This window comes from Cryptomeria japonica, chromosome 1 (assembly GCF_030272615.1).
Source record: "Cryptomeria japonica chromosome 1, Sugi_1.0, whole genome shotgun sequence".
In the NCBI taxonomy this organism is placed as follows: Eukaryota; Viridiplantae; Streptophyta; class Pinopsida; order Cupressales; family Cupressaceae; genus Cryptomeria; species Cryptomeria japonica.
The window spans coordinates 501,790,285-501,813,633 of NC_081405.1; the positions used below are offsets into that span (position 1 = coordinate 501,790,285).

At 35.4% G+C, this 23,349-nt stretch overlaps 1 protein-coding gene across 2 annotated transcripts in view; it reads left to right on the top strand.

Annotated features, from left to right (window-relative positions):
• LOC131078165 (signal peptide peptidase 2) overlaps nucleotides 1-23,349 on the top strand; it is a 194,218-nt gene that overhangs the window by 117,916 nt on the left and 52,953 nt on the right. For both annotated transcript variants that reach the window (XM_058015837.2, XM_058015838.2), the window contains exons 6-8: nucleotides 2,984-3,083; nucleotides 3,854-3,910; nucleotides 4,084-4,300. In XM_058015837.2, coding sequence (XP_057871820.1) covers nucleotides 2,984-3,083; nucleotides 3,854-3,910; nucleotides 4,084-4,300 — 374 coding nt within the window. The remainder of the gene's footprint in view (nucleotides 1-2,983; nucleotides 3,084-3,853; nucleotides 3,911-4,083; nucleotides 4,301-23,349) is intronic.

The following is a 23,349-nucleotide window of genomic DNA, read 5'->3' on the forward strand; positions in this document are numbered from 1 at the left end:
GGGAAGAACAATTATTTTCATCCAACTTGCAATCGGGATTTAAAATCCTGAATACAAGTAAAGAGGGAAAATGGGGAAGAACAATGCAATTCACAAATTGCCTTGCAAGGGGAAAATCTCTCTCACAAAACAGATTTTTGGGGCAAAATAATCATATACAAATTTACAACCAAAAAGGAAAAACGAGAAGACAAGAAAACAAGAAAATGAAACAAAGAAAGAAAAGAAATCAAACCTTGCTTCAAACTGAAATTGCCTCTTCAAAAAGATGATCAGTCTTTGAAAGAAGGAAGGAGAACTCTTAAAAAGAAATTAACTGCATTCCAAAACCCTAGCCACATTTTTGAAAAAATGCCATATATATCAAAATGCCCATTAAAAGCATGAAGAATCAGTCAAGTAAAGCACCCAACCTCCACGCCTAGGCAAGACAAGCCAAAACGATTTAGGAAAGATAAGATTCGTGGCACTTGAATGAGGCAAATTGTGGCATTTTTCAAAAACGTTTTTGCTGTTAAAACCCCATAAAACCAGCGATAATGTCTTCCAAATGGCATGAAGAGAGTTGGAAAATGCATGAAAATAGCAAGGAATCCAAAATGCCTTCCTCCTCCTTGATTTTCTCCACCAAAATCGTTGGAAATCTTCAACAAAATCCTCCAATATTGCTGGTCGGGTTTTTGGGAAAGAAGAACAAGTTTAAAATTGCATGCAATAAGGAAAATCGGGTTTTTTTAGAGCAAACAACAAGTTTAAAATGTTACTTTTCTCTCAACAAGGTAAAATCGGGTTATAAAAATCCAATTGCAAGTTTAAAATTTCACTTTTTCCATCAACAAGGCAAAATCGGGTTTTAAAAATACAATTACAAGTTTAAAATTCCCCAATTTGCACTTTATGGAGAAAATCCGGTTTTGTGGGCAAAATAGCAAGTTTAAAATGTCAATTTATTTCAATTCTAGGCAAAATCAGGTTTTGGAGAGAGATGTGCAAGTTACAAATTACTTGTAAAGGGAAAATAAAATCCCTACAACAAGTTTTAATAACTTGCACATGTAATAGAGGTTTAAAATCCCTATTATAAGCAAATGACATTAAAGTAGGGGTTTTAGAAAAGAATTACAAGTTTACTTGTAACTTATCCAAAAAATCCCTATTTTAACTTAAAAAGCCAAAAAGCATCAAGGGGGAAATAAAAAGAAAATTACAAGTTCTTATTTTTCAATAAAGTGCACTTGTAATTAGCGAAAAATTTCCCTACAAAGACCAAAACAATGGAAATCATTAAAACTTGCAATTCAAGAGAAATTTCCCACCTGCAGTCAGGGAGAAAAAACCTGAAATTGAAGGAGAGACATAGCAAACGAATCCAGAATGCGACGAAATTCAAAACGTGGTTCGAGGATGGACTGAGGATTAAGCCAGTCCAAGGATTAGTCTAAAGTCCGCCTCGGGAAGCGTGCCATAGAGTAAAATTTTTCATTTTTTCACAAAAATTTCATGTAATGGTCCTTTATTTTTGAAAACAAAAATGAGGACAACAAATAGAAAGTTGCTCAGAATTCGCTCAAATTCACATGCTGGTTCCTTAGAGGGTCCTGTCTCCATTGCAACTTTTAGTTCTCGAAAACCCTAAAAGGAAACCCCTAAAATCTAGGACTGAAGATATAAACCCTATAACTAACCAAACGAGCCGTAGACTTAGCCAAATTTGCTCAAATGAAAAGCAGACTTGATCAAATTGACCCCACTCACTTACAAACTCAGAGAGACCGACGAGACTGCCACAAAAGACCCCAAAAACGAAAACCAAAACACCAAGAGGGCCTAAAAAGTAGGGGGCCCCCATTTGGAATGGGGTCATGTGTGATTAGGTCACAATAGGTACCTCTTTTGAAGTCCTATTACAATTATGGCTCCTTATCTGAGCTGCTCCACATAAAAGGACAAGTTTCAAGGCTTGAAGGATGGCATAAGAGTTATTAAGGTCAGCAAACAGCAAGAACAGATTTATTGGCAGCCTTCAATTGGAGGTTATAATAGTATCAACTGTATCTTGAATTGTATAAGCTATAACAGAAAATTTTATGATGACATTGAATCACTCTTAAGTCCATTATTGTAAACTCTAGTTTTAGAGAATATCAAGCTATCTCTTCATATTTATATTATGGACATTTTGTTAAGCAATTGATGAATTAAATTCTAAGGAGCTAGATCAAAATTAGTGGCAATATCATAGCACAAAGCAATTGACATCTGTCCAACATTTACAAGATACAAGGAAAATTTTTGACCAGCCCATTACAAATAAGGAGTCAAATTATGTCTTGTAATGAATTTCTCTTTCCCCCAACGAAGGAATGTATTTGATTGAACCAACATTGCCAGAAATATTTTTGACATAATGGACCTAGAAAGAGATGAAGTCAATGACAAGGAAAATGTGCAAAGAAAGTTCAAATCAAATATGTAGGATATTGATTTGATTGAGCCAAAAATTAGCCAGAAAGAATTTCGACTAGGTAAGAAATGAAAATTATGACAGAGAAAATTTGCAAAGGAAGGTCAAATCAAAAGCTAAGAAGAGTTTTTCAAGGTTTTCAACTTTTAAAATTACACTTTACACATTGAAAAAAACAAATAGATAGGTGGAGTAAATATAATGATACACTTTTGCCCCTTGCATAAAAATGAAATGTGAAAATCTGAGTTGCAGGTTTAAAATGGAATGGACTACAAATTTTCATTGCCTTTCTAAAAACATGGGGAAAATTTAATAATGGGTGATCCAAATTTGAAGAATCTTGTTATTTTGAAATTAGAATGCCTATATCATAGAAAGTATCAAATTTGGTCTTTGATGTTTGTCTAATGCATATATTGCAGAACGTTGGCTACTTTGTTGCATTACAAAGCACATTCATTGTATTTTTGAAATGAGTGACAGGCTTTAACAATCCTAACTTGATTTCATTGGCAGTTTTCTGACAGCTACCGCACTGCTATCTGGATTGCTTTTGTATGATGTCTTCTGGGTTTTTGGATCTATGCATGTCTTTGGTGACAACGTAATGGTCACTGTAAGTACCAATACTAAATAGATGATATTGAAAATTAATGTAGTATCCACATATAATTAAATACATCCCTGTTTACAAACAATTTTTAGTGACTGAATACCACTTAATCATAATTAAAAAGGGGTTCATTTTATATGATCCAAGTCTGCTCAGCATTCACACAAACACACATAATTATGTGCAAGTATGTGTGCACACACACATGCATGCACATGCGTGCGTGCACACACACATGCACACACATGCCCACAGTTCAACACAAACACAGGCACACAGATACACACACACGTTGATATTAAATTATCTAAATCTATTAAAGAATTTCTGTTGTTCATCTTATTTTCATTGCTCTGTGCAAGATCCCTAAAGATATAACCCTTTAAGGTATCTAACTGCAAGTTGTTATCTGTTTAAGAAAGCAGATAAAAAACTGTTTGAGCTGACTGTAATAAAACGCAACATTGCTAAAATTCGAGGTGTTTCTTCCTCGTACTAAGTTTCCAATGCATGTTTCCCTTAATGCTTCTGTATCTCATACACCTTTTATGTTTTTTTTATTTATATCAAGTTGCTCTTGGATTTTGAGAGGGAACATATGGGTGAATTTTGTTTGATACCATATATTATGGGAAAAATGGTTAAAAAGACATGCAGCAAGTTACAACTGATCTGTCTCTTGATTCAACTATGTTCACCAATGCAATTTTGTTTTACATATTCATACTTAGAATTATTGTATCTGCTGTTTGTCCTTTCTTTCTATGATACAGGTTGCAACATCTTCGGCATTTGATGCTCCTATAAAATTGATATTTCCTCACCTTAAGGTTTGTGCCTCCGACCAGTTTTTGATTAGTACATATGAATGTTGGATTGTGCATTTTGATATACCAAAGGGATTAATGAAACCAATGGCATTGACAAAATAAAAGTACATAAGCAATTTTTTTTTGTTGTTGTTGTTGTTTGTTCTGATGACTGTCATGTAATGTTATTCCAGGGAAACTCGACCTTTCCGTATTCCTTGTTAGGATTAGGGGATGTAACAGTACCCGGTCTTTTAACTGCTTTGATGCTGAAATTTGATCGGTCAAACTTCTCTACAAGAGCCTATGAAGCATTTGAGGATTCAAGCACAGGGCTGATCCAGTATCCCAAGAAGACATACTTCACCACTTGTATTGCTTCTTACATTTTTGGCTTGCTTCTAACATTTGGTATGTCTCTTTTTCTTCTGATTAGCAGATATATTGTATTTAGTTCAGTAAATTAGATTTTTGAAACTAAAGGACATCCAATGGAGTGCTTTTAGCTGAGTGAAAACATTAAGAAAGTCAAACCAGATAATCTTTTATGCCCGTAAGCCAAAAATGTATTCATCACATTATACCAACAGTTACTGTCCAAGAATATTGAGAATTGTAATTTAAACTATTGCAATAGCTACAGTTGAATATTCTGTAGCCCATTATGATACCCTCCAAAGAATTACTATAGTCAAAGATCTTTAAGAAAGTCTCTAGGAAAATTGAGTTAGGAACACTTTTTATAAAAGATGGTTCAAGTACAATACTATAGCCTTGTTGTCCTCATTAAACAAAGTGATCTAGCGAAACAAGACCACCCCATTAAACAAAGTGATCTAGCTAAACAAGACCACCATCAAGAACTCTGCCACCAGCATCTCCATGCTAAATGAAAGCTTCATCAAGAGAAAAGAATTTTCTTGAAGTTTAGGGCCCTTCTAAAAGGAAAGGCCCCATCTGATGTAGAAACAGAAAGAGGTTGTTGACCTAGATAGTGAGGCTATAGAGGACCATCTAGAATTTCTTTTTGAGTAATGGGAAGTTGTTAGTGATCTGTGTAGCATTTTGCTACTATTCATGTGTTGTTGATCTATTGTCTCTTGTGCTTTTTGTTATTGTTTCTTGTTGATGAACTCCATCCCTAATAGATTTTTGTTTTTGTGTGTTTTGTATTGAGACTTTCTTTGCTATTTGTTGCCTTGATGTAAAAGGGTTTAGACCCTTTCAAACTTAGTGATTTAAAGAACATTTTTATTTGTAGCATTTTGCTACTATTCATGTGTTGTTGATCTATTGTCTCTTGCGCTTTTTGATATTGTTTCTTGTTGATGAACTCCATCCCTCATAGATTTTTGCTTTTGTGTGTTTTGTGTCGAGACTTTCTTTGCTATTTGTTGCCTTGATGTAAAAGGTTTGGATCCTTTCAAAATACCACCTTTACCCATAATAACAGAAAAAAGTATAGCAACAACAAAAATATAAAATTTCACTTATTTAATACAACAAAATGCTCCAAGGCTGCAAAATGACAATTTCCCCAACAATAGGCATTACAATACAATTACATATATAAAAACATATAAGTGTTGACAACTAGATCTCCAACAATTGTGCCTTTAGGCTATCAGTAACAAGATTAGCCTTTTACTAAGAGTCTGCTTATATTTGTTGGTGTGACTGTGTTTTTATTCCAATCACATACACTTATGTTGGTGGCCAACATATCTCAATATTAGATATTAGTCACATAGTATTTAATATTGTTCAAAATGCATTTAATGTTTGTTGTAGGTCGATAGCTGGTTGAAGCTCTACCATATCACACTGTTATATATTCGGGTGTTTGTAAATTTGTATTATCTCAATTCATTTGTTCCAATTTGGTGAAATAACATCGAGAGTGTTGCTTCTCTTTGTTGTCGTTTAGGTTTCAAATGGTTTGTAGGTTGTTCTCCTAGGTGCTCCAACACAGTATTAGCGCTTTCAATTTTGCATCCCTTTCCTGGCTGAGGTGTTCACCAATTTGGTTTTAAGATCCAAGTTGGTGTGGCCTATGTCGTTTGGCGATATATGCACCATTGCATTTAGTGATCATCTTGCAAAGGCTCGAGTTTCACTTGTTGTAGGCATTTGTTTGTACAAGTATGCATCATATTATTTGCGCTTGTTTTTGCATTAGGTGCTCCTATAGCAGACCTTTTTATCTGCCAAGTCGGTAGGTTATAAATCTTTCCTAGGTCGATGTCTCTTGTTTGGTGAGTGTAGTTAATTGGTTTTTTGGACAGACTTTGATATTGGAGTCATGCATCTTTGTTTATTGTCTTGATTGGGCTTCATTTCTTATTTACAATCCATGGTTTTCATTCCACAAACAAGCATTTTATTGGGCAGGTTTGAAGATCTTGCTCGAGCTCTTTCTATGTGGTCATTGTTAAACCCACAGTAGGACTGAGAGGGGGGAATGAATTAATTCGGAACACTTCTAATCTGATCTAACTGATATTAAACAATATTTAATAACAACACTAAAAAGATCAACCATCAACACATGAACTCTAGATTTACATGGAAAACCCAATCAGGGAAAAACCTCAGTGAGAATCAAACTCACAATATAAATAGAATTGATTACAAAGTTTTAGGCTTATTTCCAAGGAGCGACATGCACCTGATGGACTTGCAAGACTAAGGTGCACTACCTTAGGCCAAGATACATAGACTTGCACAACTAAGACACACTGCTTCAAGGCAAGATACAAAAAGGGCTACCAAGAGACCCACTGTCTTCCTGCAATAGAAAGAATAGCTAAACTGATATTGCAAGAATCTACTGATCAAGAAATTGTTCTTGAACCTTTGTGTCAAGCAAGCAACATCATGGCAAACAAATCTGTCATAAACTATTGTCAACACTAAAAGATTATCATCAAAGCTCGTCACAAACTAACTTTCACACATTCGCAACACAAAATCTACTTGCACATCATTCGCATCTACTTCACTTCAAGTCACACACTATTCCACACACAACTCATACATCTGCACTCCTTAAATACAAGTTAGATCATCAAAAACCTAATTGAGGGTCAGCCACCAACATAGTAAACATTATTACATGAAATAAGCTACCCGAACCAAAAATATTTAAAGCAGTCCACTCCAAGAGAATGAGGGTACCCAAATCCATCACAAAACATCCTTCCAAGTCGAATCCAATGAATCACACATGCTAAGACATCCTCCAAAGTTGGCACTAAACATAACATGTAGATAAATGCTAAAGCTCAACAACCAGTGGACCAAAAACAACTCCCAATGCAAATTACTTAACATGGATTTCCACAACATGTTGAAACCCATAATTACCATCTAATATAGCTCCCAAAGCATATCCGGACCAAAAAGTATGATTCAAATAAGATATTCCAATCAGATACGTAGAAAATTGAACGTACCAAGCATAATCCAACACAACTCACTTCCAAAACAGAAACACCACAATAGAATTGAACTAAAATATTGCACTAACCAACTCAACATGTCCACCAAATTGCAGCGCAAGATTCCACATAAGACTTTCTCTGCCAGTTTGATAGATGCTTTCACTGTCAGAACACAACAACGACAAACCCTTACAATCCGTGAACCAGACAACATACTCTGAACCTCAAAACATAACCTTCATCATCCATAGGTAAACAAAGCATTCAACCACCGAAGCATTAAGCACTCTTTCTTGTATATCAAACTCACCATATACTTTATAAACTCAACAACAACACCACAAACTCAACAAACTCAATAGCAACACCAGTTAGAACAAACTCAATTTCAACACTAGTTAGAGAAACCTGTAACAATACACAAGCATATCCGGACCAAACTCTATCCGGAACACCAAGTTTGACATCAATGACAACACAACTTAGATATCAACAAGCCACTCAGATTTCCAACAATCTCTCCCTTTGTCATTGATGGCAGCACTTACACATACTTCTCCCCCTTTGACATCAAAGACAAAGATCAACCAACTTTACAAAAACAATACACTCCATTGCTCCCCTTGAGAACAACAACAACATCAATCCAAGAGACAAAGAATAAGCCTTGAATCTCCGCCTAGAAAGATGCACCGCACCTATGCATCTAGTTAAAGAAAGGAGGCCTGAGAGACTCAAAAATATCCTTCACCAATGCTTTAGTAAAAATGTTTGCAACCTGTTCTTTTGTAGAAACATATTCCAACTTGACTTCCTTCTTTGCAACCTTCTCTCTTAAGAAATGATACTTGATTGAGATCTGTTTGCTTCTTGAATGCATCACCAGATTCTTTGAAATGTTTATAACACTGGTATTATCACACATGATAGGAATAGCTCCATCATACACTACTTTGATATCCTTAATAGTTTCTTTCATCCACATAACTTGAGTACAACAATATGTTGTTGCAATGAATTCTTCTTTTGTAGTAGATAGAGATATTGAATCTTGCTTCTTAATTAACCACGATAACAACCTGTCTCCCAAGAAGAATGCACCACCACTTGTACTTTTCCTATCATCAACACATTTGACCCAATTTGCATTTGTGTATGCCTTTAGCATGAAATCTCCATTCTTTTTATACCAAAAACCAAAATCCTAGGTACCTTTCAAATATGAAAATCCTCTTCATTGCTTGATCATGCGATTGCTTCAAACTAGCCTAAAATCTTGCAACTAAATAGACAACTTGCATAATATTCAATCTAGAGGCAGTTAAATATAACAGTCCTCCAATCATAGATTTGTACTTTTGATCAACTTTTGGAGATTTATCATCTTTCCTCAACTTACAACCAAAACCCAAGGGAGTTCCAACTGGTTTACAATTTTCCATATCAAACTTCTTTAGCATTTCTTTGACATATCTGTATTGAGAAATAAAAATTTCATCTTCTAACTACGTAACTTGCATACCAAGAAAGAATGACAACTCACTAATCATTGACATTTCAAATTCTTTTTACATCTATTCTATAAACTCCTTACATAGATCATCATTTCCTCCAAATATAATATCATCAACATAAACAACAACAATCAAAAGTTTTCTACCTTCAACTTTAAAATAAAGATTGTTGTCAGCAGTACCTTTTCTGAAATTTTGTTGCAACAAATATCTATCCAATCTCTAGGTGCTTGTTTGAGTCCATATAACGCCTTTTTCAACATGCAAACCATATCTGAATCCTCTAACAATTTGAATGCATCCAACAGTTCAACTTACACCTCTTCTTCAAGTTCTCCATTTAGAAAGGCTGACTTAACATTCATTTGATACACTTTAAAGTTCTTATAAGCAAAAAAAGAAAGGAACATACTTATAGCTTCCATCCTAGCTACCGGAGTAAAAGTCTCCTCAAAATCTATATCTTCTACTTGTGAATAACCTTTACATGCCAACCTTGCCTTGTTCCTTGTAACTTGTCCTTGTTCATTTAGCTTATTCTGGAACACCCACTTAGTTCCTATCACATTTTTGTCCACTGGTTTGAGTACCAGTTCCCATGTCTGATTTTTTTGTATCTGATTCTTCTCTTCTTCCATTGTTTTTATCCAACTATCTTTTATGCTTGCTTCTTCATAAGACTTTGGTTCAACCTATGAAAGAAAACAATAATTTGCTTGTGCATTTGCTTCCACAACTCTTCTTCTTGTCTGGACACCTTTTCCTATCTCCAATAATCTAATCTTCTGAATGGTTCTTTCTCACATATCTGGCTACACTTGCTGAGGTTGTTTTTCTTCTTCATTTTTCTCTTTTCCACTTTTGTCTTCCGGATCATTCTTCCTTCAGCAACATTTGGAATAATCTCAAATTCAGTCTCCTATTCAAGTTCAGAGGCAGTCTGATCCTGTTCTTCAAATACTTTTATATTTGTGCTCTCCACTATCTTGTTTAATCTCTTGTTGTAACATCAGTAGGCCTTTCTATTTGTAGCATATCCCAGAAATATTTCTTCATTTGCTCTAGTATCAAACTTTTCTAGATCATTTTCATCTCTTGATATAGAATTTGCTTCCAAAGATTCTGAAATACTTCACCGTAGGAGGTCTTCCATTCCAAATTTCATAAGGTGTCTTAGTATGATTTACTCTTATCCATACACTGTTAAGAATATAGAGAACTGTATGCACAACTTCTTTCCAATATACATTAGCCAAGTTAACATCTTTCAACATAGTTCTAACCATCTCAATAACAATCCCATTCTTCCTTTCTACAACTCCATTCTGCATTTTTTGCACAAAAGCTATCAAATTCATATGAAGTAAACTCTCCTCTATCAAATCTCAAACACTTGATTTTAGTATCTACTTGATTTTCAACCATTGACTTGAACACTTTAAATCTTTCAAAATTTTCAGATTTTTCTTTCAAGAATGTAACGCATGTCATTCTAGAGTAATCATCAATAAGCAACATAAGGTACCTTTCTCCGTTGAGTGCTTTTGTCCTAGCAAGTCCGCAAAGATTTGTGTGAATCAACTCCAAAGGTTTAGAAGTAGAATATTCTTTGTTCTTGAATCTCCTCTTCGTCAATTTTCCTATTTGACATTCTCTACACACAAAATCAGTAGGTTTGATAATTCTTGGTAAATCTCTCATAGCTTTAGTAGTACTTATTTTCACCTTGTTATCAAAATTGACATGTCCCATCCTTTTGTTTCACACCCAACATTCACTGCTATGAGCCAACAAACATTTGCTTGCACTCTTATCCTTCATGTAATAGACATTCCCATTTGTTCTAACACCTTCCACTACCAATCTTCCTGATTTTCCTTTTCTAATTACACATCCGAAAAGACTAAATAAGACTTCATAGCCTTTATTGCACATTTGACTGGCACTCAATAAATTATGACTCAGACCTTCTATATAATAAACATCGTTGGTTTTATGCTTACCATCAATTGGAATGCTTCCTATCCCACAAATAGGTGCAACTTCCTCTCCTGCAAATTTCATTGATCCTCCATCATACTTGTCAAGATTAATGAACTTCTCCTTATCACCAGTCATATGATTTGAGCATCCGGAGTCAATGATCCAAGCTTTTGGTTCCACTTTAGCATGCAATGCGGTCGTTTCACTTATTGAATTTTTGTTGTTCTTCACTCTTTCCGGTCTTTTGGACATCTCCTTATTCCTTTCCTCTATAACTAGAAACAAAGATTCTTTATTCGAGTCATCACCTTCTTCATCTTGGGATGAATGGTTCTCCATAGAACATAGGCTCCTTTTTCCTTTATCTCTATCATTTGTCCTTTTCTTTGTATCAAATCTTTTGTCTACTTTTCTTCTCATCATCATTAGATAGATTTAGTAGCATAATGATCAATTCTACCACAATTAAAACATTTCATAGGTAACTTACCTTTGTATTTTACTGTTCCTCTCTTCAGTCTTCTAACGAAGTTTGCCTCGATCTCATCTATATTTTCACTTGCTATGGGTTCATCTTCAGCTAGCTTTGAAACATTGAATGCAACTTCTTTTCTTTCTCTTTTGATATCTTCCATCTCTAACATTTCATAGGCAAATAATGACCCAAGGAGTTTATCAATTGTATACTTATCCAAATCATGAGAGTCTTCAATAGCACACTTCTTTGGCTTGTAGGGTTTAGGCAAAGTGAGGAAAATCTTTCTCACAACATCACCTTCTTCTATTTTCCCACCAATACTTCTAATTGCATTCACAATCTCATTCACCCTGTGTACGTAGTTCTCAACACCTTGATCATCGACCATCCTTAGACACTCATATTTATGTTTTAGATTCATTAGCCTAGCCTACTTTGTCTTTGGATCTCCTTCATATGATTGACTTAATTTGTTCCAGACCTCGTTGGCTTCTTTCAATCCGCTAACATTACCAAATACTGCATCAATCAAGCAACTAATAATCACAGTTCTAGCCTTTGCATTATTCTAATGATTCTTACATTCATCCAGAGTCTAAGGAACTTTCCGTGAAGGCTTATAATCAGATTTGACAATTTCCTAGATTCTTTCCGGTAGTGTTTCCAAATAAGATTCCATCCTCTCCTTCCAAGAAGAAAAAATTGTGCCATTGAACTTCGGTTCTTTAAAATTAAGTTCTTGTGCCGTTTCAGATTTACCTCAAGTAGTTAAGCTCTTCTAAGAGGAACCTTGCTCTAATACCAATTGTTAAACGCACGGTAGGATTGAGAGGGGGGGTGAATCAGTTCAGAATACTTCTAATTTTGATCTAACTGATATTAAACAATATTTAATAACACTAAAAAATCAATCATCAACACTTAAACACCAGATTTATGTGGAAAACCCAATTAGGAAAAACCATGGTGGTAATCAAACTCACAATAAAAATAAAATTGATTACAAACTTTTAGGCTTACCGCCAAGGAGCAACATGCACCTGATGGACTTGCAAGACGAAGGAGCACTACCTTAGGGCAAGATACACAGACTTGCACAACTGAGGCACACTACTTCAGGGCAAGATACAAAAAGGGCTACTAAGAGACCCATTGCCTTCTGGCAACAAAAAGAATAGCAGAACTGATGCGAGAAAAATCTTCTAATCATGAAATTGTCCTTGAACCTCTATGTCAAGCGACCAACATCATGACAAACATGTTGGAATTTTTCATTGATGTCAAGGAGATATCCGTGTTGCCATTATCCTTGTATGGGTGAGATTGTTGCTCTAACCAATTTCATTATGGGACAAGTCTATCCTATGTCTTGTTTCTTATAAAGGTTGAAATGTCAAATGAAGGCAACAGTAGTTGATATAAAAAATAATGAGCATAGTCAATACCAGTACAATGAAGAAGAGATAATTGTTGATGTCTAACATCATAGCATAGCATAATAGCGTTAGATGAAAAGGTTGTATCTACAATTCATATGAAACAATCAGACTTCGTGGGCATATGATAGTTGACTATGTCTTTGAACAGTGACCATTGATAACATTAATCTACATACTAAGTCTTCATCAATATCCGTTCTGTTGATGTGTGTTTTATGTGTAAAAACCTACCATGATGTAAGATGACTTAGCGATTCCAAATGACGATTAAATCTAAATATTTGTAATAAGGTAAGTTAATCTCTAAGGACCAATCAAGAGTCCCAATGGTTCATTTTTTGAAGAATATAGTCTACAAATTTAAAGTTTATTAAGGATAGTTTTAATTACCATCTTGCCACATATTAATCCCATTTTAATTGAAAGTCAATATCCCTAAATTTACACTAAGAAATAAAAAAATCATCATTAACTGCCATTATTATCAACTTAAAAAGAAATTAACTACATGGTAATTAACTTAGATTATTATTTTTATTTAAAAAAAACAATTTTGAAACTTCAAATTCCGAAATACAAAAAAAAAATCGATTTTAAACTTAATGGAGAAAGGCTTGCATTTGTTATGGTAATAAAGGGGTTGCGGGGTGGGGACCACGGGTCCCATCACCCCGGCGGCCCTGCATGCGCAGGACCGCAGAGGTGAGGGAACCCGCGGCCCCGTACTCCGCGACGGTTACTACGTAACCGCCCATGCACTGTTGCCGACGTCCAATCAGCAAAAACGCCATGCGTTACGGGCTCGGGGAAGGTTTGAGTTCGAAAAGCTTTCTCGTTTTTTTTCGGTTACTCATTTATATTTATATATATATGTATATATATATATATATATTTGTTACAGTATTATCATTATCACTTTATACAGGAGTATTATAACTATTAAAGACATTTGAAGATTACTCAGAGCAGGTTAATAATGAGTAATTAACAGTGTTTATAGATTAATTTCAGGGATAGATGAAGTAGTAACCAGAGGAATTTTTTTCTTCATTTCTTTGTTTTCTACAGGGAAATACATTCACAGATAGAGAGGATTTATTTCTTTTCTTCATTTCTTTTGTTTCCTACACAGGAAAAATTCATTCACAGAGAAAGGAACTCATTTATTTATACACACAGGGAGGTCTAATTTTTATCAAAATAAACTGAAGATAATGAATCTAATTTCCATTTACTCTGAAACTAATTTCTTATCAGATTTAAACAATGAATCTTATTTTCTACAAATCAGAAACTAAGAATTTAAAACAATGAATTTCATGAAACAAATTTCTTATTTAAAACAATGAATTTCATTCTACAAAATCTGAAACAAATTCCTTATCAAAATTTTAAACAATGAATTTTATTTTCTAAAAATCTGAAACTAAACAATGAATCTTATTTTCTACAAATCAGAAACTAAGAATTTAAAACAATGAATTTCCTGAAACAAATTTCTTATTTAAAACAATGAATTTCATTCTACAAAATCTGAAACAAATTCCTTATCAAAATTTTAAACAATGAATTTTATTTTCTAAAAATCTGAAACTAATTTCTTATCAGAATTAAACAATGAATCTTATTTAACAATAAATCTCATTCTTTACAAAATCTAAAACCAATTTCCTATCAAGAATTTAAACACAATTTTAAAACCATGACTCTCATTTTCTACAAAATCTAAAACTAATTCTTTAACAAACACAAATGAATTGCATACTCATAATTAATCTAATCAAATCTAATCTACCATAAAAAATAAGATGCATAAACTAAGTTGAAGGAACCTGGATGCTTGAAGATGGTGTAGAGTCTTCCTTGATCCTCCAATTTGAAGAGAAATCCTCCCAACAAAACCTTGGCTGCAATGAAAAATGGACTACAAAGGAGAAATTGCAGAATTTCTTATGGAATAGCTAACTTTTCTTTTGAAACTTGTACCTATTTTATAAAAGAAATTTCAAATTCCCACTACCTAATTATTAATTGGAAAAAGAGGAGATTCTCTCCCAATTTGGCCTCCATGCAAATTAATTGGGCTTAGTGGGAGGAGTTACATGCAAGGAGGTGGAGAAGCCTCTAGAAGCTTCTTATTCCTCCTACAACATGTGCCTTAATTTGGGTGAGGGAAATTAAATAACTAATTTAAAATATATATGCATTTTCCATGTGTGTGGGGGTTTATTATTTTTTATTCCCTTACAATATTCATTCCATAATTCATCCAAAGAATATAAATAGAGTTTTGTATTTAAATCAAAAAAAGTGATAAAGGAGGGTTGTGACATCCTCCCCCCCTTAATCTGTGCATCGTCCCGATGCACTTATTAAATGCATTCAAAAGAGTTTGTAGTTCATGTTCAAAACAAAAAGGGAAATAGCTGCTGCATCTCCTTAGTATCCTCCCACGTGGCATTCTTCTCGTCGTACTGGTCCCATTGCACTTTGCACTGATCAACCTCTCTGTTGCGCAACTGGCACTGGCGCCTCTCCAAGATTCTGAATGGCTCTATCATTATTCCCCCCATTTCTTGGACCTGCAAGGCATCCCAATTCAAAATGTGTTTCTCATCAGGTACATACTTCTTAAGAAGAGATACATGGAAGACATCATGGATTCGGCTCAATTGGGGAGGCAAGGCCAACCGATAAGCAACTGGATTAATTCTTCCCAATATTTCAAAGGGTCCGACATAACGAGGTGCAAGCTTAGTCTTTTTCCCAAATCTTATGGAACTCTTGTGTGGCCTAACTCTTAGGAAGACTTTCTCTCCTACTTCAAACTCCCTTGGTGTTCTGTTTTTATCTGCATAACTTTTCTGCCTATCCGAGGCTTCCTTCAACCTTTGCCTAATTTCCTTAGTTTTCCTTTCCATTTCTCTCAACATATCTGGCCCAATAATCACTCTATCTTCAAGACTATCCCAACTCAAAGGTGTTCGACATGGTCTACCATACAAAGCTTCAAAAGGTGCCATTCCCAAAGATGTTTGATATGTATTATTGTAGGCAAACTCTACCAAAGGTAGGTACTCTTCCCATTTTCTCTGTTGGTCCATGCAGTACATACGAAGCAGGTCTTCCATAATCTGATTTGTCCTTTCTGTCTGACCGTCGGTTTCCGGGTGGTATGCGGTGCTAAAATTTAGTTGAGTCCCTAGAGCTGATTGAAGAGTGGTCCAAAACCTGGAAGTGAATCTTGCATCTCTGTCTGATATGATTTTCTCTGGTATTCCATGCAACCTAACTATCTCCTTAACAAAGCGTCTAGCCAAGGTGGGTGCATCATCTGTCAGATTCCCTGGTATAAAGTGTGCCACCTTAGTGAGTTTGTCAATTACCACCATTATTGCATCATGCCTAGAAGGTGACATGGGTAACCCTTGTACAAAATCCATACTAATAACTTGCCACTTATGTTGAGGTACATTGTGCAATTGTAACAATCCAGTGGGGTGCCTATGTTCTGCCTTTACTCTTTGACACTCCAAACATTTAGCTACGTACTTGACAATATCGCCTTTCAACCCTTGCCAAAAGTATAATTTCCTTAGATCTGCATAAAGTTTGTTAACTCCTGGGTGGCCTGAATAAGGGGCATTGTGAGCCTCCGATAAAACTACTTCCCTTAAATTCCCTGAATTAGGAACATAGATTCTGTTATTGTATCTGAGTAGCCCATCTTCATCAAATGCATACCCTTCGACCTTAGGGTCGGTCGGGTTGTGTCTTATAGTTAATTTGACTTGCTCATACCATGGGTCATGTCCTTGTTCATCCATTACTTGCCTTTTGAAAGAGGTTTTGAAGGTTGCTATAGTCATCAAGTGTCTTCTCCTACTTAAGGCATCTGCCACCCTATTTTCTTTCCCCTTAATATATTCAATCTCAAAGTCATATTCACTTAGAAACTCTAACCACCTTCTTTGTCTGGCGTTTAAGTGAGGTTGGGTGAAGATGTATTTTAGTCCTTGGTTGTCCGACTTAAGCTCAAAGGGCTTTCCTAGTAAGAAGTGTCTCCACTTTTGCAGGGCATGCACAATTGCTGCCAACTCTAAGTCGTGGGGTGCATAGTTGACTTCATGAGTCTTTAGCTTCCTAGATTCATAAGCCACTACCCCTTCATCTTGGACAAGTACTCCTCCTAACCCTTCAATAGAAGCATCCGTTACAACTGTGAAGTGCCCATTTGGGTCTGGTACCTTTAGAATGGGTGCTGAAGTTAGTTTTCCCTTCAAGATTTGAAATGCCTTATCACTTTGCTCGGTCCATACAAACCTTTTGCCCTTCCTTTGCAACGAGGTGATGGGATTTGCTATTTTAGAGAATCCTTCCACAAACCTCCTATAGTAACCTGCTAGCCCCATAAAGCTTCTTACCTCTGAAACATTCTTAGGGATTGGCCATTCTACTATCGCCTTTATTTTATCTGGGTCGACTGCTATTCCTTCCTTTGATATTATATGCCCAAGATAGTGAATCTTTTCCTCAAAGAAGGCGCATTTGGACAATTTTCCATATAACTTATGTTCTCTCAATCTTTGCAAAACAATTTGTAGGTGCGCTAAATGTTCCTCTTCATTTCTAGAATAAATCAAAATGTCATCCAAGAATACCAAAACAAACTTATCCAAGTAGTCATGGAATACATTATTCATTAGGTTCATGAATGCAGCTGGGGCATTAGTTACTCCAAAAGGAACTACTGTGAATTCATAATGTCCATATCTCGTCCTGAAAGCTGTCTTCGGAATGTCTTCTTCCTTAATTCTGAGTTGATGATACCCTGACCGAAGATCTATTTTCGAGAAAACTGCCGCTCCTTTCATTTGGTCAAAAAGGTCCTCTATGCGAGGTAAGGGATACCTATTCTTTATGGTGACTTTGTTCAACATCCTATAGTCGATGCATAGCCTTAAGGTTCCATCCTTCTTCTTAACAAATAAAACTGGCGCTCCCCATGGTGATACACTTGGCCTTATTAGTCCCTTAGCTAAGAGTTCCTCTAATTGCATTTTGAGCTCCTGTAATTCGGTTGTGTTCATTCGGTAAGGTGCCTTTGATACTGGTTCAGCTCCTGGGAGTACTTCGATAGAAAAGTCAAACTTTCTCTTAGGGGGTAAACCGGGTAGTTCCTCTGGAAAAACATCCTTAAACTCCTTTAAGAAAGGGGTATTTTCAAATGTTGGTGTATTTTCCTCCTTTCCTTCATCAATTTCGACCATAAAGATTTGTCCTCCTCTTCTCCTTTCTTTCTTTAATTGCATTGCTGAGATAGTTTCTATATTAATGGGTTTAAACTTTCCTTGGATTTTGACCCTTTTCCCCCCATCATCCAAACATTCAACAATTTTGCTATAACAATCTACGTTAGCTTGATGGTCTGCCAACCAACTCATTCCCATAATTACATCATATAATCCTAAGGGTGCCACATAGAGATCTACCCTTGTTTCGAACTCAGGGAATTGTACCTTAGCCCTTGGTAAACACTTAGTTACTTCTCTAGTTGCCTTATCCCCATATTGAACCGTCCATGATGACTCCATTTGATTAACTTTTAATGCATATTTGTTCACTAATTCAGGTGAGATGAAACATTCAGATGATCCAGTGTCAATTAGAATTGATATTGGTTGTTCAAATAGTGTACCTGTAGTTTCCACGGGAACATTCTGGTATCTCCTTCTTTGGTTCCTAACTGCTGCATGAATCCTCTATTGGGGCCCTTGTTGGGGTTGATTGGCTCTGATTTGTCCTTGCATTCTGGGGCAATCTCTAGCAAAATGGTTTTCCCCGCACATAAAGCATCCGCCTGGAGGACTTCTCCTGCCTTGATTCCTAGGGGGATCATTCCTTGTTTCATTTCCCCTGGGTGGATAAGTTATCCTGTTCTGCTGGTCATTCCTGTTATAATTGCCTCTGTTATCATTGCCCCTGTTATTATTGCCCCTGTTATCATTGCCCCTGTTATTATTGCCCCTGTTATTATCATTTCCATTCCTCTGATATTGATTAGGCGGTGGTCTCCTTTCGGAAGAGTTATTCCTTTGACCCTTGTTGAAATTAGTGTTTCCATTGAATTCTTGCTTCCTTTTGAATGAGTGATTCCCATTATAGTTCCGTCCTGCTAGTGTCTGAATCTTCCTCTCTTGCCTTAGGGACTTTTCAAGTACTTCATTCATATTTCTGGGTCCATGCATATCAACCTCTGCCCCTATGTTGGTATTCAGCCCCAAAATGAATTTCCTTGCTTGGCCTTCTTCATCCCTTTGGTACATAGGCACATACTTAAACAACTTGGCGAATTTATCCCAATATTGTTGAACGGATAGGGGCCCTTGACGTAGGTTATGGAATTCTGTCACTTTCTCATCAAAGAACAATTGAGGGAGCCACCTATCTCGAAAATGGTGAACAAATTGATCCCATGTGATTGTATCCCTGTTATACCCATTTTGTTCTTTGGTGTTGGTCCACCAACTAGCTGCTTCCCCTGTGAGTTGATAGGAGCCCCATAAAGCCTTAGTTGTTTCACTGAAATTTCTTAGCTCAAAATATTTCTCCATTTCATTTAGCCAATTCTCAGCCCCTTCACCAATCTGCCTCCCATCGAACTTAGGAGGGGTGATTTTCTTCAAATCCTTGGAGAGTTCCAATATGTTATTTTCCCTTCCATTACCCATCACATTTCCTTGATTGCTACCAGGGTTTCCATTCTCGGTACCACTTCTATTCTCATAGTCATTCTGCCTTTCCCTAAGATCCTGCAGTGATTGTTCCAGGAAGTTGATTTTATCTCTTTGTTCGGTTAGAAGGTCGATTATAGCTTGAACCCCATCTCCATTATTCCCTAGGTTGTGTCGAGCCTCTTCATGGTCTTCCTCATGGTTCCCTTCGTGGTTTTCCTCATGGTTTTCCTCATGGTTTTCCTCCCTTTGACTCCTGGTACGTCTCCCATTACCCCTTCCTCTTCCTCTACCTCTTCCTCTTCCTCTTCCTCTTGCCATTCTAGGTTTTACCTGAAAGTTAAGTTAAGTAGTTAGTTTCCCTTTTTTTGTAGGATAAAATTTAATTTCTATTATTGTAAAACATTCCCTTAGTTGAATAAATTGAAGTGAGCACCAGGCCTAGATTTGAACCTTTGCTCTGATACCACATGTAAAAACCTACCATGATGTAAGATGACTTAGCGATTCCAAATGACGATTAAATCTAAATATTTGTAATAAGGTAAGTTAATCTCTAAGGACCAATCAAGAGTCCCAATGGTTCATTTTTTGAAGAATATAGTCTACAAATTTAAAGTTTATTAAGGATAGTTTTAATTACCATCTTGCCACATATTAATCCCATTTTAATTGAAAGTCAATATCCCTAAATTTACACTAAGAAATAAAAAAATCATCATTAACTGCCATTATTATCAACTTAAAAAGAAATTAACTACATGGTAATTAACTTAGATTATTATTTTTATTTAAAAAAAACAATTTTGAAACTTCAAATTCCGAAATACAAAAAAAAATCGATTTTAAACTTAATGGAGAAAGGCTTGCATTTGTTATGGTAATAAAGGGGTTGCGGGGTGGGGACCACGGGTCCCATCACCCCGGCGGCCCTGCATGCGCAGTACCGCAGAGGTGAGGGAACCCGCGGCCCCGTACTCCGCGACGGTTACTACGTAACCGCCCATGCACTGTTGCCGACGTCCAATCAGCAAAAACGCCATGCGTTACGGGCTCGGGGAAGGTTTGAGTTCGAAAAGCTTTCTCGTTTTTTTTCGGTTACTCATTTATATATATATATATATTTGTTACAGTATTATCATTATCACTTTATACAGGAGTATTATAACTATTAAAGACATTTGAAGATTACTCAGAGCAGGTTAATAATGAGTAATTAACAGTGTTTATAGATTAATTTCAGGGATAGATGAAGTAGTAACCAGAGGAATTTTTTTCTTCATTTCTTTGTTTTCTACAGGGAAATACATTCACAGATAGAGAGGATTTATTTCTTTTCTTCATTTCTTTTGTTTCCTACACAGGAAAAATTCATTCACAGAGAAAGGAACTCATTTATTTATACACACAGGGAGGTCTAATTTTTATCAAAATAAACTGAAGATAATGAATCTAATTTCCATTTACTCTGAAACTAATTTCTTATCAGATTTAAACAATGAATCTTATTTTCTACAAATCAGAAACTAAGAATTTAAAACAGTGAATTTCATGAAACAAATTTCTTATTTAAAACAATGAATTTCATTCTACAAAATCTGAAACAAATTCCTTATCAAAATTTTAAACAATGAATTTTATTTTCTAAAAATCTGAAACTAAACAATGAATCTTATTTTCTACAAATCAGAAACTAAGAATTTAAAACAATGAATTTCCTGAAACAAATTTCTTATTTAAAACAATGAATTTCATTCTACAAAATCTGAAACAAATTCCTTATCAAAATTTTAAACAATGAATTTTATTTTCTAAAAATCTGAAACTAATTTCTTATCAGAATTAAACAATGAATCTTATTTAACAATAAATCTCATTCTTTACAAAATCTAAAACCAATTTCCTATCAAGAATTTAAACACAATTTTAAAACCATGACTCTCATTTTCTACAAAATCTAAAACTAATTCTTTAACAAACACAAATGAATTGCATACTCATAATTAATCTAATCAAATCTAATCTACCATAAAAAATAAGACGCATAAACTAAGTTGAAGGAACCTGGATGCTTGAAGATGGTGTAGAGTCTTCCTTGATCCTCCAATTTGAAGAGAAATCCTCCCAACAAAACCTTGGCTGCAATGAAAAATGGACTACAAAGGAGAAATTGCAGAATTTCTTATGGAATAGCTAACTTTTCTTTTGAAACTTGTACCTATTTTATAAAAGAAATTTCAAATTCCCACTACCTAATTATTAATTGGAAAAAGAGGAGATTCTCTCCCAATTTGGCCTCCATGCAAATTAATTGGGCTTAGTGGGAGGAGTTACATGCAAGGAGGTGGAGAAGCCTCTAGAAGCTTCTTATTCCTCCTACAACATGTGCCTTAATTTGGGTGAGGGAAATTAAATAACTAATTTAAAATATATATGCATTTTCCATGTGTGTGGGGGTTTATTATTTTTTTATTCCCTTACAATATTCATTCCATAATTCATCCAAAGAATATAAATAGAGTTTTGTATTTAAATCAAAAAAAGTGATAAAGGAGGGTTGTGACATTATGCACATGCAAGCATCAGAATAAAATACCAAAGTACTTCACCCTTTCTTGAACAAAAGATGCTAAGGATGAGATCAACTAAAATGATTCCATGGTTTCTACAGTCAGCTCTTGACGAGTGGGTAACTCAATGGTCTATGTGAATTGCTGTTTTCACTTGGGGACTTACACAATTGTTCGAATCAACTTTAATTTTCATGAATATGGAATAGTGTGTTGATAACTTAGGATTTAACAATGAAGCTCTTGACTCAATTCTAACAAGACTTTCTAAAAAAAAAGAGGCAAAAGGGAATAGGGATAGGAAATCTATTCTAAGCCTAGAATGCAAGGAGTGCACAAATTCAGTGGAATCAAACTAGGCAAGGTCTCACCATCAAGTCGAACAGATTTTCACACAAGCTTAGTGCAATCATCTAAGGTGTACTTCATAGATTTTCAAATTACTACCATCAAACATTGATACCATCCAAGTTGATGCATAACAATGGACGTATAATAATCGAAGTTAAGCTTGCATAAATTTCTAGCTGACCACACAAGGCACACTTACAATCAACAAGAGGCTAGTGGTATGGATAAATGGATTCCACACAGATACATTCAACAAATTCTTTCATTTAATCTAACAAACTTGAAAGCAAATTTTAATCTAAAATTCTAATCTAACTTGGAGGAATTTAGAACCTTGAATGCAAGACAACACTTAAACAAAAACCACAATCAAGTCGAACAATGATTTATATTCAAATCTGCAGCATCTACCAACAATTTTCAAAAATCTCTCTCTTACAAATGAGAGGCAATGGGGTATATATAGCCTCATACAAAATGGATGGCCAAGATTCAATCAAAATCAAGGGCCAAGAACATGCCAATAAAACGCTAGAGTTACCCTAATTAGGGTTTACATAAAAAATGGAGCCACTAACATATAGCCCAATAGAAAGTCATCAAATAGGGAATCTTCTAGAAGATTTCGTCATGTATCTCTTTCTCTCACAGCATAATCCAAGAATCTAGCTAATAGAGAATCCGATTCCTCCATTAAAATGCTGGGTAAGGTATCCTGTTGTAAATCAATCACGTCCAATGCCTCTGAGTAAGCATCCAATGTGTTCTCCCAATCTGCCATGAGCTTCTGCGAATTGTGAACATAAATCAACAAAGAGACCGAGTCATTCATCTGACTCTTCTTCAAATAGTCCAACTAATTGAAGTACATGAATTTCATCTTGTCTCTGAATTCTGCTAAGTGTAAACCATTGACTTCACTGACAACAACCCCCAATAATTCCTCAA